This window comes from Geotrypetes seraphini, chromosome 1 (assembly GCF_902459505.1).
Source record: "Geotrypetes seraphini chromosome 1, aGeoSer1.1, whole genome shotgun sequence".
Lineage (NCBI taxonomy): Eukaryota > Metazoa > Chordata > Amphibia > Gymnophiona > Dermophiidae > Geotrypetes > Geotrypetes seraphini.
This window is the reverse complement of record NC_047084.1, coordinates 249992366-250010950: the sequence shown is the minus strand read 5'-3', so window position 1 is coordinate 250010950 and position 18585 is coordinate 249992366. Positions and strand designations below refer to the sequence as shown.

Sequence of the window (18585 nt, the reverse complement as noted above, 5' to 3'; positions counted from 1 at the left end):
GTGGTAGTTTTTAGCCAGCGCGGGGGTTAGCACGTGATGAAAAGTCGCGTGCGTTAACCCCACTAGCACGGCTTGATAAAAGGAGCCCTAAGACTTAAGAGTTTCTTTTATTTATTTTTTTAGATATTTCATTTTTTATTATTATTATTGCTGGTCTGTGATAACTATACCTGTTTCAAGTATCTTGATAAAGCAACAGCAGCAAAGATAGTCCAAGGAAGGATGAACCACCAGTAGAAAAGAAATTTATTGAAAGACCCGACTTGGCCAGTTTGAGCAACTGACTGCATCGGGGATAATCTGATTCTTCTACAGAAAGTTAAATAATCATTAGAGAATGAATCCTCTGTCGACTTGTAGCACTCCTTCTTTGGACCACCTTTGCACGTGTTGCTTCATCTGTCAGGTTCTGCAGAGGTTATACTGTATTCCTGTTTTCTCTTTTAAATATCTTGAAAAGAATTGTAATTCTTCATAAATATTACATTTTAAAAATTTAACTAAGAAAAAATCAAGAAGAAGGTGAGATGAAAAATTTTTACCATCGAAGAGAAAATGTTCTAGCTGCACCACAGTAAAAGCAGAACTAAAGCACCCAGCACAGAAGTAACACCTATGTACAATTGGGTTAAAACTTCTCTAAAAGCACCAGTCCTAAGGCAACCATTTTTTAATGCAGGCTTCATTAGAAGACATCTTCATTTGGCCACCATTGCACATTGGGTGGAAGGTTTCATCGCATTGTCTACAATGACACAAAGATCTTTTTCTTGGGCGCTAACCTCCGAAGTTAACCATAACATCCGGATTATTCTTCCCAATGTGCATCTCTTTGCATTTGTCCACATTAAATTTCATCTGCCACTTGGACTCCCAGTCTTCCAATTTTCTAAGGTTTGCCTGCAATTTTTCACAATCCGCATGCGTTTTAACAACTTTGAACAGTTTAATGTCATCTGCAAATTTAATCACCTCGCTTGTTATTCCAATTTCCAGATCATTTATAAATAAGTTAAAAAACACCGATCCCAGTACAGATCCCTGTGGCACTCTACTTTTGACCACCTTAAAGTCATCACATACAATCACATCCAAGTACCACTTTTCTGTCGTGCACATAAGTTCTTCACCTCTTAAACTGTATCGTTCCTTTGGGTTTTTGCAGCCCAAATGCATGACCTTGCATTTCTTAGCAATAAATTTTAGCTGCCAAATTTCAGACCATTCTTCAAGCTTCGCTATGACTTCTTTCATGTTATTCACACCATCCAGGATGTCTACTCTATTGTAGACTTTGTTATCATCTGCAAAGAGACATCTCTTACTGGACAGCCCTTCAACAATATCGCTTATAAAAAATGTTAAAAAGAACAGGCCCACTGGTAACATCCCTTTCCTCAGAGCAATCCCTACTGACCAATACTCTCTTGTTGTCTTCCACTCAACCAGTTCCTGACCCAGCCCATCACTTTGGGGCCCATTTCGTGGGCACTCAGCTTATTTATTAGACGTCTGTGTGGAACACTATCAAAGGCTTTGCTAAAATCTAAATACACCACATTTAGCGCAAATCCTCTATCCAATTCTCTGGTCACCCAGTCAAACAAATTGATCAGATTTGTCTGACAAAACCTACCTCTAGTAAATCCATGTTGCGTCCGATCCTGTAATCCACTGAATTGCAGAAACTTCACCATTCTCTGTTTTAAAGTCTTTCCATTAATTTGCTTTCCACAGAATTCAGACTTACTGGCCTGTAATTCCCTACTTATTCCTTACTTCCACTTTTGTATAGAGGCACCATATCCACCCTTCTCTAGTCCTCCTATACCTCTCCCAACTCTAGTGAAGCATTGAAAAGTTCACTTAGTGGAGCCACCAGAACTTCCCTAAGTTCCTTCAGCACCCTCGGATGTACACCATGCAAGCCCATCACTTTGTCTACTTTAAATTTAGCTAGCTCCTCATGAATACAACCCTCTGAAAATCGATCAGGTCTACCACTGCTCCATCCCTTTTCGTGTTTGACTTCTGCAGTTCCACTCATAAGAACATAAGAAGTGCCATCTCCTTCAAGTCCATCAAGTCCATCAAGTCCAGCGATCCGCACATGCGGAGGCCCCGCCAGGTGTACCCTGGTATAGTATTAGTCCCCATATCACTCTAAGCTTCTCATAAGAGATGCACATCTAGCTTACCCTTACCTATGTCACCTTAAGCCACTCATAAGGAAGTGTACATCTAACTTACCCTTAAAACCTAGAACGATGGATTCCGCAATTACCTCTTCTGGGAGAGCATTCCAGGTTTCCACCACTTGTTGCATGAAGCAGAACTTCCTGATATTTGTCCTGAACCTGTCCCCCCTTAGCTTTAGTCCATGTCCTCTTGTCCTTGTCACATTAGACATTATAAATAGTTTTTTATCCTGCTCTATTTGGTCGATTCTTTTCAGTATTTTAAAAGTCTCGATCATATCCCCTCACAGTCTCCTCTTCTCAAGGTAGAACAATCCCAGTCTCTTAAGTTGTTCCTTATATTTCAAGTTCTCCATGCCCTTTATTAGCTTCGTTGCTCATCTCTGCACCCTCTCGAGTACTTTTAAATCCTTCTTTAGGTATGGAGACCAATGTTGGATGCAGTATTCCAAGTGTGGTCTGACCATCGTTCTATAAAGCGGTAGTATTACTTTCTCCGATCTACTCGTGATTCCCTTCTTTATCATGCCTAGCATTCTATTCGCTTTCTTCACTGCTGCCGCGCATTGAGCCGACGGCTTCCGGGTCCTATTGATTAATACGCCCAAGTCCCTTTCCTGTTCGGTTTTTCCCAGAGTTGCACCTGACATACTGTACTTGTGTTCCTTATTTTTTCTGTCTAAGTGCATGACTTTGCATTTTTCCACATTAAACTTCATCTGCCATTTATCTGCCCGATTTTCCAATCGGCTCAAGTCGCTCTGGAGTTCCTCGCTGTTCTTCTGCAATTTGATTGCCCTGCATAGCTTTGTGTCATCTGCGAACTTGATGATCTCACTAGATGTTCCATCCTCCAGGTCATTTATGAAGATATTAAATAAAAGATGGGCCCAAGTACAGAGCCCTGGCGCTTCAGCCATGAACACAGAACAGAAATATTTGTTAAGCAATTCAGCCTTTTCTTTATCAGCTTCTACATATTTCTCCCCTTCACTTTTGGAGTCTCACAATTCCACTTTGCACTTCTTCCTATCACTGATATATCTAAAAAAATGTCTTGTCTCCCTGTTTTACCACGTCAGCTATTTTTTTCTTCCATTGGTATTTTTGCTTTCCTGACTACTCGACCAGCCTCTCTTAATTTTTCAAGATATTTTTGCCTATCTTCCTCTTTCTGCGATCTTTTGTACTTTATGAAAGCTAACCTCTTATTCTTTACCTTCTCAGCTGCTACTTTTGAGAACCAAAGCTGCCTTCTTTTCCTTTTACTTACTTGCCTCACAAAAAGATTTGTTGCCCTTACAATTAACGCCTTTCAGTTTTGCCCACTGCATTTCTACGTCTTCCAGACATTCCCATCCAGACAATTCCTCAATGTAATCCCCCATATGAACAAAGTTAGTTTTTTTTAAGTCTAAGCCCTCTCTATACCCATCTTAATATTAAACTGTACCATGCAATGATCACTCACTGTATGCCAGATGATCACTCACTGTATCATCAGAAACACTTTCCCCGTTTGTAAGCACTAAGTCCAGTATGACCCCATCCCGTGTGGATTCCAGTACCAACTGCTGGAACAGTTTTCCTTGTAGAAAATACAGGGTCTCCCTACTTCTAGAAGACCCCACAATAGGGATACCCCAATCAACATTCAGCATGTTAAAATCACCTATTAGTAAAACTTCCCCTTTTTTTTAGATATCTGAATGTCTACTAGTAAATCTCTGTCCACTTCTTCCATCTGTGAAGGAGGCCTGTATATCACACCAATGTAAATACATTTACCATTCCTTCTTTCCAAATTGATCCACAGTGCCTCTTCCTTGCACTGCAGATCCTGTAAATTGTGTGGCTTTAATATGATCTTTAATATATAATGCTACTCCCCCGTCTTTTCTTCCTACCCTGTCTTTCTTGAACAGATTATAGCCCGATATAACTACACAGTCATGATTCCATTATTTTATAAAATCAGTATTGTGCATTTCTAACCAAAATGTACAAATGCAATTATAGAGAGAAATCAAGTTTAAAAAACCTCAACACTAGGGACTCCTTTTACTAAGGTGCGCTATGCTTCTAGAACTAACGCCAGCTCAATGCTGGTGTTAAGGTCTAGCGTGCATGCTATTCCATGCGTTAAAGCCCTAGTGCAGCTTAGTAAAAGGAGCCCTAAGACTAACATTAATGCACTGCTATTCAGAGGAGCAAGCACAATTTAAGATATCTTAACAAGTAACCATTAAATTTCACAGAGCAGCATATCACTCCCTACATGGAGTTAGCACTGTAAAGAAAAATCAAAACTAAAGTGTACATACAATGTTGTTAATTAGTGTTGATGCACTCCTCTTGCTGCTCCCATCTGTCATAAAGACTGTTTAAAAATCTGACTTATTAGTCTTATTTTAAAGGTGATCTGGTTAATATCTCCAACAGCAGAAATCATCCATCCATCCATCCATAATATACTGGTGCCTGATAATTCCTACCCCTAATATATTACAGATAACCAGTGCCCTAAGACCAGTCAAGGAGCTATAAATCAGTAGGAATGTAGCTCCATGCAACCTGGGTTAATTTCTGTTTATAATACATCTAACTGAGAATGTGGGTTTGACACTTGAGTCTGCTTATGGATCAAATGGGTAGAAAAGAAAGTTCAATTAGGAAGTCCACATAACAGAATAAAATATAAGCACATGTCTATTGATTCAGAGCCAAAATAATAATTAAAAAAAAAACAGATTATCCTGTCTTATACTTATTACTGATGAAAACTACAAACTTGCTTATCATTTTTCATTTATTTTGATACAGCCTGAGAAAGAAAATTCTACGATTATATTCTTCTTAATGAGTTTCTGCAGTTTGTTTTAGTCTGAATGGTAATACATTATTATTTGCATTTATTTTCATGGCACTTTTCATCTTAAGCAGAAGCGCATCATTCAGCACTACTGAAAAAAGCAAGCCTTATTAAGGATTAAAAATATTTGCACATGTTTTTAAGACAAAGTAAAAACCTAAAGCAGAGTAATGAGATTCAAAACTCCTCACTGTTTACTAGCATTCATCAAAACTCACAAAAGATAATAAATCAGTTAATGCAAAAATAAATACATAAATAACTACACTTGAAGACAGAGCTATAAGGAAAGTGGGTCTGAGTAGGTCACAGCTACCCACTTTGACTACCCACCCAGTCAGAAGCAGCAGCAGAGACCAATATGAGTACAACTATAGGCAGTGTCAATAACCTCAATCTAGGTTCTTATCTTGTTAATCTTCTTTCTGTTATAAGACATAGGATTCTGTACTATAGCTGTTCTTTCCCCCAGTCACAAATTTTAAGGGCATCACTCAAACCTTCCAACTCCTCCCCTTCTGCACTGAGAACAGCTCCATCTTCAGTTAGTACCAAAGCAATCTAACTCCACTGAAACAGGAGAAAGGAGGAGGAGGAGAGGTACTTCCCCGGTGACAAAACCATATTCTGTTCTGCTCTATAATGTATGTCAAAAGAACCATGAATAACAATTAACAGTGAACAACAAAATCAAGCACATGAGTAGCTAGGAACCAACCTGCTAAGTGTAACATGCAGGACCCATAAAAACCTCAAAGGATAAAGGGAAAAGGTACCCCCATGCTCATGTAGTTTAGTCATTACTGAATCTTAAAAACAGGAGAAGAAGTCACATGAGACACTGGCAATGTCCAAGGCAAAAATCAGGTAAAATCAAAAGTTTGCACAGGGTGGCCCATACAGAATCCTATATATTATAACAGAAAGAAGATTAATGAGGTAAGAACCTAATCTTCCATTCTGTTGCAAAGACATATGATTCTCTTCTATAGATGACATACCAAAGCAGTGGCAGATGTCTAGGGAGGGACAGATGAACCTGCCCACAAAACCAAAGACCCAGAGGAAGCATCCTCCTGAGCCACCACATCCACTTTGTAGAATCTCATAAAGGTGTGGAGAGTAGACTAGGTAGCTGCTCTACAGATTTCTATAGGAGAAAAAGCCTGTGACTCCTCCCAGGAAGTTGTCAAATAAGTTGCAATCGAACCCTTGGAAGATGGCTTGCCCCATCTCAAATAGCCGGTGAACAAGAAACGGTCAAAGAGGCGTGAATCATTAGTCTTCTCCAGATAGTGGAGCAGGACTTTGCACACATCCAGCCTCTGCAAAATCCTATCCTGCTTCACCGAACCATTGGGGTGAAAGGCGGGTAGTGGATCTCCTGATTGACATGGAAGGGAGAAACCACGTTCGGCAGAAAGGAAGGAACAGTCCACAGAGAAACACCAAACTCTAAAAACCGGAGGAACGGCTCTCTGCAAGCGAGAGCCTATATCCCCAAGATTGGCCTTGCTGAGACTTTAGCAACCAATAACATGGTCTTGACCATAAGATCCAAGAGTGATGTATCTGACAGGGGCTCAGAGCATGAGAGAGACCCTTGAGAACAATATTCAGGTCTCAAGATGGAAACAGCCTTGGACAGTAGAGGACTTATCAGCTTCTGTCTATCACCCTCCCTCCTCCTAGGCCCCTCCCCTTGCTTTTCTGAGCCCCCTTCCCCCTCCTTTTCCCTCTTCCTCTTTGATCTATCGCCTTGAGCTTGTATAGGTTTGTGCGACTCAGAAATGGAAGATTAAATTAGATTAGGACGAAATTGGAGTGCTCCCCTCAAAAATCGAGTGACATCTGAGTGAGACACCAGTGAATGACTACCTCTCCGAGCCCTAAAGCATACCCTCTAAGAGGGTTAAGATCTGCTACTCAGCACCTTTTTGTTGTGCCTTCACTAAAGATCATTGGTACCTTCTCTGTAACTGCCCCTACGATCTGGAACTCGCTGCCTATTCATATCAGAGGGGAGCAAAATTTAAATAAATTTAAAGGAGCATTAAAGTGCTTCCTTTATAAAGACGCTTTCGAACAACAATTTTTCCTTTTTTGCTTCTCTGAGGTGTCCAGTGACAACGAAGATCTCCCTACCCTATTCCTATTGTTTATCCCTTGAATGTTTCTTTTCTTTGCTGTACTGTTCTCCCCTCATTCATTTTATTTAACTGTATGTCAAGTCTGCGTATCTTGTTTATCCTTGTCTATAACTTTAAATTTTGCAACCCATTTTTAATAATGTAAAACGCCTAGAATTCAAAATAGACTTTTAATCAAATTTTTAATAAACTTGTAAGCACAGTTACTTAAACCTTGAGAGACGAGACTGCTACGCCTTTTTCCAGACCAGCTTGCAGAAATGCTAGAACCACCAGGATGGAAGTACTCTCAGGCTCCACCTGTACCTTGGCAAACGATAACTGGAGGGTCAAGACGACTACCTCCAAATAACCCTTCCGAGTTAGGGCAGTACACTCAAGAGTCATGCCGTAAGACCAAAGTGCACTGGATTCTTCATAGGGACTGGACCATGGCTGAGTAGACTAGGATGAACCAGCAGTCTGAGAGATCTGCCTTTTTTGTAGGTGTACTAGATCTGTATACTAAGGCCAATCTGGAGCTACCAGGATCACCAACCCTGGTGGCTCACTATTCTGCAGATGACCCGGCTCACCATGGACCATGGCGACAACACAAAGTAGGAGCTTGATGGGCTAGGCCTGAACAAGAGCATCCAACCTTGTGCTTCCTGGCTCAGCTCTTCAACTTTAGAAGCATTCTGCCTTCATGTGCTTGGCTGTAGCCATGAGATCCATGTTTGGTTTTCCCCAGCGCTGAAGAATGTCCTCTGAGACAGAGACCACTCTCTCAGATCCAAAGTGTCTGCTGAGAAAGTCTGCCTAGATGTTCTCTACTCCTGCCATATGAGCAGCTGATAGGGCTAGTAAGTGAACTTCCACCCTCTGGAATAATCTGTGCCTCCAGGCATAGGGGAGCGCTTATGGTGCTTCCTTGTCTGTTCATATACACAGTAGCATTGTCTGATAACACCCTAACTGCTTTCCCTGACAGGAAGACTGCAACTCCTTCAGCGCCAAATGAATGGCTCTAAATTCCAGATGATTTATTGACTACTTGCTCTCCAACCGAGTCTGTCTGCCCTGAAGAGGGCAACCGCAGCAATGGGCACCCCAGCCGATCAGGCTGGCATCAGTTGTGAGGGTCACCCATGAGGTGGTTCTGAGCAGCATGCCCCAGATCACCCATGACGCGGCGACAGAAGGCAAAAATAGCAGAGCTCAATTTCCACAGGGCTTCTGGCTCCGCGGATAAAACTGAACTGAGGACCACGAGGTGGGATGCGCCCTCTAGTGGGCAAGAAGGCATGCACATGCGTGGTGCAGTGTAGCAAACTTGAAACTTCAATCAAGTTTGCTTGAGAAGCTGTCCGCGCTGGGGCTCCGTAGATGACGTCACCCACATGTGAGAATATCTGCCTGCTGTCCCTGGATAACACCTGTTACGGTAAGTAACTGTGCTTTTCTGTTGCAAAGACATAGGATTCTGTACTATAGGTATTCCTTCCCCCTAGTTGCAAACTTTGCAGAAGGGTGTCACTCAAATCTTCCAACTCCTTCTCTTCTGCACTGGAGAACAGTTCCCTCTTCAGTTTTTCTTTCTGCAAGCAAACTCAGAAGGTGTGTTCTGATCTGTTTTCTTTTCTTATTTTCAGGTATTTTTGCAGTCGGTTTTCTATTTTTTTGTGTGACTTCGGTGTTCAGTGGTCCCCTTCTTGGGCTTACTCTGCCGGGGAAAGGATACAGTCCTGCATGGGCAGACTGCTGCTTGCAGGCCAATCTCACACCGACTACCTATGGAGCCAGCCTGTTTTATGTCCCTTCAGGAGCTCAGGAACTGTTCCCCTGGGAGCTTGCTCATCTGCTCATTTATCAGAGGCTTGAGCGCAGGCTGAGTGGCTCCTGAGTAACAACCCTTTGGGTATCAGGGAGCCGGCTGTGAAGGTTCTCCCCCGATGTGTCACATGGATTTTTGAGGGTTGGAGTCTGTGGTCGGGGTCTGCCTGACCGGCAGTCAGAAGATTTCCAGCGGTGGACTTATGCCTGGTACCCTCTGTGAAATAACTCCTTTTCTTGTAGGCAGGCTGCAGAAAGCTGACAGGTGCCAGAAGACCCTCCCCCCCCCCCTCCCTCTTTCATTGATAGCAGGAGTTCCTTTCATAGATAGCAGGAGCCAGCAATTTTCCTGCCTACAGCAATAATTTAAGAGCTTGGGGCACTCTATTTTTCCAATTTTTTATGATTGTTCCCACTAGATGTACCAGCAAATGGACGTTTCACTCATGCATATCTTCATACATATTTTACAAGAGGCTCTGCATTCAGCCTCTAAATACTAGGGGAGGGGGGAGTAATGAGCACATCCTGACCTGAACTTCTCAGATTTCTTATACAAGATGAGGTTTAAGAATGTTGAACTGGTTTGGCTTTATTAATCTACTTTTTAATATTATGATGCTATTAGGTAACTTCATAAGTCCCCTAGACTGCAACTAGAAAAACAGGATATAACCATAACAAATTAAGTTTTCTGGAGGGTGATGGCATTTAGAATTAGCACAAAAAAAAGATCAGCAAACTGAATAAGAATTTGCAGGATGCAATGTGATCAATACTAACCTTGATGTAATAGGGGAGATCTTCACCTCTTCTTCATTTCATTATGACTACTTAAAAACAAAAATTTTTCAGCCAAACTTTTATGCACTGAACTAGGCTCATCTGATCAGATATCACTCCAGACCGACAGAACATGGTGAAATGAAATGGGCATTAAAAAGACGGTGACAAAAAGAAAACAGGCAAATTGGGAACTACTTGAACCTGTTCATGAAACAAGCATAGGCAAGGAGATAGGCTATGACTATAGAATTATGCCTCATGATATAAAACCCTTTCTGGATGGATAACCGCAGATATTTTGCTCATTAAAATCCGAATAAGAGCAAAAGTCTGCAGTTATCCAGAAAGTGTTTTATACTCTAGTTATGACCTATTAAAAAGATACTTTGAAGAAAAACCATTGCATACCTTAATTCATGTGCTTTTTGTCTCCCAGATAGGTTACTGTAATATTGCCTATACAGGACTATCAAAGTGTAATATCAGGCGATTATGCAAAATGTAGCCTTATGGCTACTAGGTAATGCAAGAAAATTTGACCATATTACCCTCTTTGTATTTGAGATTTCACAGGTTGCCTGTATGTTAAGAACAAAAAATAGCCAAACTGGATCAGAGCATTAATGGGAAGGCATAGGGAGCGACGAGTGGGCAGCTCGCATTTCTCCTGCACTCAAATGTCGGGGCGGAAGTGTCGGCGCTATTGTCCTGCATGCATTTGACGGGTCACCATGTCTGAAAGAGAGAATGACAGAATGGCTGAGGGCATATGGGATGTGTCTGAGAGAGAGAAGAGCAAAGTGGCTGAGGGCAGCTGGGATGTGTCTGCAAGAAGGGGGATCATTCGCTCGAGGCAAGTGTTGCTGGCTTCTTTTTGGAAGTGCATTGGTTGCCTGAGGAGCAGGAGGAAGTCTTCAGTTGGCAGGGTTTGGGGGATCCCTGCCAGCTCAGGTATTTAATATTTTGGGTTTTTTGGGTAGGGGTACAAATTTCATGCCCATCTATCTCAGGCTTAGATCACCCAAAACTGGCCATCTGGCTGCACCCCTGGTTGTGATCCTATTCAAATGGCCACAGAAAATATGTGATCTCTTGGTGGCATGGAATAATGATGTTCTATGACGGGCCTTTCCAGGTTGTGACCTAAACGCAGGTTTTGTGACCCCTTTGGGGGGGTCACAGTCCACAGTTTGGGAAGCTCTGTTTTGCCAATAGTTATGGAAGGAACCTTCACAGTCCTAAATATACATGACCTCTACTCAACCATTTAATTGCTTTTCTTTTAACAGATAACAAGTTTGTTTATATCTGAAAAGGTTATTACATTACATTACATTAGTGATTTCTATTCCGCTTGTGCCTTGCGGTTCTAAGCCGTTATACCGGGCCATGGCCCTCACCTGGAATACTGCGTCCAACACTGGTCGCCATACATGAAAAAGGACATAGCACTACTCGAAAGGGTCCAGAGAAGAGCAACAAAAATGGTTAAGGGACTGGAGGAGTTGCCGTACAACGAGAGGCTAGAGAAACTGGGCCTCTTCTCCCTTGAAAAGAGAAGATTGAGAAGGGACATTATTGAAACGTTCAAGATATTGAAGGGAATTGACTTAGTAGAGAAAAAGAGATTGTTCACCCTCTCTGAGGTGAAGAGAATGAGAGGGCACTCACTAAAGTTAGAAGGGAAAAGATTCTGTACAAGCATAAGGAAGTTCTTCACCCAGAGTGTGGTAGAAATCTGAAATGCTCTTCCAGAGGCTGTTATAGGGGAAAGCACCCTCCAGGGATTCAAGATAAGGTTAGATAAGTTCCTGCTGAACCAGAACGTACGCAGGTAAGGATAGACTCAATTAGGGCACTGGTCTTTTACCTAAGAGCTGCCATGTCAGCGGACTGCTGGGCATGATGGACCACTGGTCTGACCCAGCAGCGGCAAATCTTATGTTCTTATAGTCCATCTAGCCCAAGGGTAGGCAATTCCAGTCCTCGAGAGCCACAGGCAGGTCAGGTTTTCAGTATATCCACAATAAATATGAATGAGTCAGATTTGCATCTCAAGGAGGCAGTGCATGCAAATCCATCTCATACATATTCATTGTGGATATCCTGAAAACCTGACCTGCTTGTGGCTCTTGAGGACCGGAAATGCCTACCCCTGATCTAGCCCAGTGTCATGTTTCCAAATCACAAGTATCTGATAGAAATCCAAATAGTAGCAATATTCCATGCTACCAATCCCAGTGGCTTCCCTCCACATCTCAACAGCACACTACAGACTTTTCTTCCAGGAGGTTGTCCAAAACTATTTTAAACCCAGCTACAGTAACCACCATTACCACATCCACCCGATTCGTGTGACAGTCATCCACCCAAGAACTCCCATCACCAGTCCCAGTCTAAGCCTGAGCACAACTGATCCAAATAGCCCCATCTTACTCCTGCTCTGGAACAGCCAGTATCAGCCCAGATCAACCCAAGCAGCCAACAGCCTTGAACTAGCCGTTATAAAATTAGATTTAAAATATTAGTTTTGGTACATAGAATGTATTATGAGCATCATCCTTCCTACCTTCATGATTTAGCGATCCCATATATGCCTGCCTGTGTTTTAAGATCTTTACAGGATAATAGGTTAGTGATTCCCTATGGTTCAAGGGCTAATTGGGAATCCACTCGTGCAAAGGCTTTGGTCTAGTTGGCACCATCTTGGTAGAATGCCTTGTCTAAAGAGTTATGTGCTGAACCTAATTTTAAGAAATTAAAAATGCTTTCAATTAAATCTTAAAACAGGTATTTAATCTTGAGATGGAGGTAGAAAGAAAGATATGTTAAGTGATCTGCAGAACATAATTACAACCTTTGGAAAGTGCTACTATATGAGTACCTGATTGTAAAACCGCTTAGATAAGCTTGATAGGCGGTATATAAAAATCCTAATAAAACTTGAAAACTTGATATGTGTTTACTTGTGATTAGGATGATTGGGTTAGGTCTTTTTCTATATATTCTACAGAGTTCTTTACTATTTATATTGTTTATTTTTAATGTAAACTGTTAAGTTCTGTCAAAAGTTAAAGCAGTATATCAAGTTTAATAAAACATAATTACAGTAATAAAGTCCTGACAGAAACTTAGATACTCAAGTAACCATATTCTGTGGAAGGCTACATAAAGGATCCAAGAGGCCAGATGTTCATGCAACAGTTTTGTGGTTAGACATGGGAAAGGAGGATATTGGCAGTGAAGAACATAGGAGGAGATCTTGCATACTTATATACTTAAGATGGTGAAACACAGACAGGAAGGACAATGACAAAAAATGGCCCTGAACATAGAGTAATATCTTACAAGCAGGTTTTTGAGGCTTGTTTTACCATTAATGAAAGCTAGGAAACAGTCAACCCCCGAAATTCACGGGGTAGAGTGTCCACGAATTGTAAAAACCACAAATATTGGATGTGGTAAAAAAAAAAAAGCAAGCCTATTTTCATAGTTTAAACCCTAAATATACCCCCCAAAACAATTTATTGGTGTACTCAGCAATAATGAATGATATTGATTCAAGTGAAGTACGATGAAGGTATGCACAGCAAAGCAGAGGATTTACAGCTCATCGGGTGACGCCTTCTTCAGGTGCTTCAGAAAGAGTCATATCTTCTGATGGGTCTTCTTCTGGTGGGGTTTTGTGCTGGCTTCTCTTGATAGGTTTGAGGAACATTATGATGGGAAGTTGCTGTTGTTGTTTCAAGGAGGGTTTTATATGTCTGAATGGCAGCATCGATGCTATTATTAACTTTCTTTGAAAGCCCGAACCATATAGGGATCCCATGCTTAAATCATTCCTTGCAACTGCTTTGCTGTCCTAATAATCTGGGGCAAGCGTTCCAATGTCAGACCCTGCTTCTCCTCCTCTTGCTCTGGATCTGTCACTTCCTACTCCTTTTTGCTGGCAGACTTCGTTAACTTCAACAAATCCTCCTCCGTAAGGGGTTCAGAGTGGGCTTCGATGAGGTTGTTGACCTCATCTTGAGTGATGTCATCAAAACCTTCCCCACCAAGTATCTTTGCCAGTCCCACGGCCTTGTCGATGGCCTCATGCTGAATTTCTTCAGGTGAGGAGCCCTTGCAGTCATGGACACACTCTGGCCACAGCTTCTTCCAGCATGCATTGAGGGTTTCCTTTTTCATCTCCTTAAGAGCAGTTTGGATGACTGACAGGCACATTGCAATCGTAGTTACGCCAGTAACCCTTTAATGTAAAATTCTCAACCATGTCCATTGCATCCACAAGGTGTTGGAGAGAATTCCGGGTATAAAGAGCCTTTAAGGCACGGATCACGCCTTGGTCCATAGGTTGGATGAGGGAGGTGGTGTTGGTAAGGAGGAACTCAATCTGGACTTCCTTGTAATACAAATCCAAAGTGTGGCCGCCAGCATTATCTATAATGAGCAACACCTGGAAGTCCATGCCTAAGTCGTGGAGGTAATCCTTGGCTTGAGGGATGAAACACTGGTGAAACCAGTTTGAAGTTAGAATTTTGGTAATCCAGGCCTTAGGGTTGTGTATCCAGTGGACAGGCAGCAGGTTTTATTTTTGTTTTTGAGGGCCCTAGGATTCACTGATTTGTAGATCAGACCTGGTTTCATCATGTAACCAACAGCATTGCCACACATAATGAGCGTCACTCTGTCCATCTGTGCCTTAAACCCTGGAGCTTTGGCTTTGTCCATCATGATGTAAATTCTGGACAGCATCTTCTTCCAGAACAAGCCAGTCTCATCCATGTTGAAACTTGTTCAGGCTTGTATCCCTTCTCCTCTATGAGGTGCCTGAAGGTCATGGGGTACTTTTCTTCGGCTTCTTTGTCGGCAGATGCTGCCTCTCCATTTAGAGAAATACTTTTAATATTGAATCGTTTTTGGAAATGATCAAACCATCCCTTACTGGCTTGAAAATCTTCAGGCTCCGGGTTTGTTGCAGTTCTTTGCTCCTTCTACATTTTCTCCTGTAGCAAACTGCTGGTACAGTTTTCGTGCTTTCTCACGAATGATGCAACCAGTCCTGGTTGCAGTTCTTTGGCACCTTTTACATTTTCTCCTGTAGCAAACTGCTGATACAATTTCCGTGCTTTCTCATGAATGATGGTACTGTTCAAGGGGATGTTCTTCTTCCTGTAGTCAGTGATCCACAATGCCAAGGCAGATTCCATCCTGACGATATTCTTATTTCTTATGGTCGTTACCTTTTTGGCAATATCACAGAAACTTACTGATACGGTACTCCTGATTGCTGCCTCGTTCTTCTTTATGTAGCGTTAGGGGCTTTCGTTGATGCCATAATGGCGCGCTACTGCAGCATAACTTTTTTGTTCCCGGAGCAAATCCAGTAGTTCAACCTTCTCCTGGAGTGTCTTAAACTTCTGGCGCTTAGGTTCATTGCCAGAAGCCGTAGAAGATGCAGGGCGTTTGGATGGCATCTTAGGGCTTTAAACACTCAGTGAAACACTCAAGATAGTTTCTATTGCAGGAATGCTGGAATGCATCTCTCATTGGCTATTTTCAAAACCCCCGCCAAACCATTTCAAACCTCCCAATTGGGGGGAATGCTGGAATGCGTCTCTGATTGGCTACTTTCAAACCTCCCGCCAAACTATTTCAAACCTCCTGATTGGCTACTGTGCTTTCAAACCTTTTCAAACCTCCCGATTGGCTACTTTCAAACCTCCTGCCAAACCATTTCAAACCTCCCGATTGGCTACTGTGCTTCCAAATCTTTGCAGAGGGAAAAACCGAGAACGACTGAGGCCGCGAACTCTGAACCACGACTTCGCAGGGGTATACTGTATATTTTATCTATCACCAAGCACAGAAATAATTGAACAAATTGGATGGAATAGTAGGTCTTTTTCTGCCATTGTCAAAGTACATAATATTTCTGCCACTATGTAAAGAACATTTTCCAAAACAGTTTTCTTTAAAATTTTACCTTATTTCACAGCATATTCTAGTTGCCTTAGTATGTTTGGATGAACAACCTTTATTTGCTTCTAACAATTATAAATGTGCATAATATAAGGAATAAGCCTCTACCATCTGAATATATTTTCAAAAATATTCCCCTTGCTAAAATAAAATTCTTAAATACAGACAGTGGTGCTAAAGCACAAATCTCAGAAATGACACATTAAACATATCACATTATTTTACTACCCTAACAGAAAGTTGCTAAATTTTATCAAATTACCTTGTTCTATTAATATCTAGTGTATTACAAACACTTATTTTCATATTCAAAACTTACTTTTATTGCCCACCAAAGCCACAAAGGGCTGAGAATCCGTTTCTTTGTTCATTTTCTTTACCATGGTGTACCAGTCTTCTAAGTTCTCAAAGCTCTGGTAATTTGTTATATCATACACCAAAAGGACACCCTGATAAGAAAAGAATATTATTGCTGCAATTTAACTAATTACATTCATCAAAAATATCAAATGCCTATGCTTGCTTAAGGGGAAAAATACAGCACAATTCCAAAGGTGCTCTACAGTAAAAAGTCCAGTCTAGTATATTTTGTTTTAGTAAACATGTTTTCAAAAATGATGAAATTTGCTCTTTCTTTCAGTCCTGTTAAACCAGTTCAGAGGAGTGGGTTGGTCCCCCAACCAGGAAAGAGGCAGAAAATGCCAACATTTCAGCATCATCACCAGTAGAAGGACAGGTGCAGCCACAAACTGGACAGTATACTACTGACAAAAGCGGATCCAAAACACTCTAACATTAAAGATAAGCTTAATGGATCAACATTATACAGAAGATCAATAATCTAATTCAAGGTTCTGAAGCATTATTATGAAGCACCATGTGGTACAACACAATGAATTAACATTCTGGAGCAGCATGAAATAGCTAGAATAAAGAGCCACATTATAATGCAGAACAAACTCCTTTCCCAGAACCACCACCAAGAAATGTCTGCAAGGTTCCCTCAGGCATCAGACAATGTTATGAGGAAAACTCCAGCTGCAGTCAACCCGGGTAAGTCCTGAACTGGTTTAGCAGGACCCAAGGAAAGGAAATTTTACCTTCCTTATCCTTCTAGACAAATCCAGCAAGTGAGATGTACCAAAAGGACCATAGGCAGAAGGAGAACCAGGCTATGATACATATCATCTCGAGGTAACATTTACCCTACATTTGGCATGATGGTCACTAATGGAGATTGCAATGCCCAAAAGGACTACTGCTCAGACCCTTCCACACTATTGTCTTAGAAGTTCCAGAAGTTAGGGCTACAACTACAGAGCTCCTTGAATGAACTGAGTTAAAAACATAGCCCATGGTTCCCTTAGTACAGTGGTCTCCAACTTGTGTCTCCCAAAGACCTCCATTGTGTAATCTGCTTCTGATAGGGAGGTAGAATGAGGAACACAGGATGACTACTGTTTGGATTTAGAATGAGAATGAGACTTTTGTCTCTTTTGTTGTTTTGCATGTGAATGCTGACCAGAAGGCCTAGATGATGACAAAGATGACTGACTATAAAGATGTTTCATGTTGTAGTTGCATGAATGTCTAGATAGAGCAGAGTATCTTCTAGAAGAAGAAGATGACGATTAAAGTTTGAGGATGCATTTTCAAAACACTAAGATGTCTAGTAAAAACATCACAAATTGGCACTTGGATATTTTTCTTGTCAAAACATTCAAGTGCCAATTTTCAAAAACAACTTTCTGGATGTCTGTGCATCCAAAGTTCAAGGGGGCGTGTTAGAGGCATGTTATGGACAGGCTTGGCACTTGGATGTCTTGCAGTGATAATCGACCATTTCCCAAAATGTCCAGGACAGAACTTGAACATCCAGAATCTAAATGCCCAAAAAAAGAACCAAACCGACCAAATGACCACTGGAAGGAGTAAGTAATAACCCACACACACAAACACTCTCCCCCTCCCCCGTGGTCACTGACCCCTCCCATCCCACAAAATCTTAATGAAACAATACATATCTGTCTCTAGAACAGCAGCACCTGGTATAGAAAAGCCTACTACAACAGCATACAGGTGTCTTAAGTAGCCTGGTGGGTAGGCTAGTAACCATAGCAAGGAGGACCCATAAGCCAGTCTAAACATTATATTTATGGTGGAAAGTATGAGACCACAAAAATTCAACTATACTGTCATATAGGTGTCACCTGCAGTTATAAGGACTATTGGGTGGTAGGCAGGTGGGTGCAGAAGGTTTGGGAGGAGTTTTGGAGAGTTCACCATAAATTATAAAGGGGTTATAATGAGATGTACATCTGACACCTTTTATGTGAATTTCATAGCAGAGCCCTCTAAGGTGCCCCGCTGCTCTGTTGGCATGTCTGTGTAGCCAGTCCACCAAAATTTTGGCCCTCCCATGTCCAAATGGTCTGGATTTGGACATTTTGAACTTGGATGTTTTTGTGGTCAAAAAAGGTGAAAAAAGTTAGGTGTCCTAAGGTTGGACTTCCTGATGTCCAAGACATCCAAATAGGTCATGTTCAAAAAAAATAATAATAATTGGATGTCTAGCAGTTTTGAAAATAGACATTACCCCATCCTGACTTTTGGACATCTTGCAGGAAACATCCAAAGTCAGATTTACAGTAGACATCCTAACAAAAATGCCACTCATGGTGTCTGTATATTTTAAAATTTATTCAGCCACTTTTTCAATCTGGTCTCTACACAGATCACCACCCTTGCAAGGAACATCTGAAAGGTGCTCCAGAACTGAAGT

At 41.5% G+C, this 18585-nt stretch overlaps 1 protein-coding gene across 3 annotated transcripts in view; it reads right to left on the bottom strand.

Annotated features, from left to right (window-relative positions):
- Positions 1-18585, bottom strand: part of RAB28 (RAB28, member RAS oncogene family) — a 200897-nt gene that overhangs the window by 134533 nt on the left and 47779 nt on the right. For all 3 annotated transcript variants that reach the window (XM_033949065.1, XM_033949075.1, XM_033949055.1), the window contains exon 4: positions 16123-16252. In XM_033949065.1, the coding sequence (XP_033804956.1) occupies positions 16123-16252 (130 nt within the window). The remainder of the gene's footprint in view (positions 1-16122; positions 16253-18585) is intronic.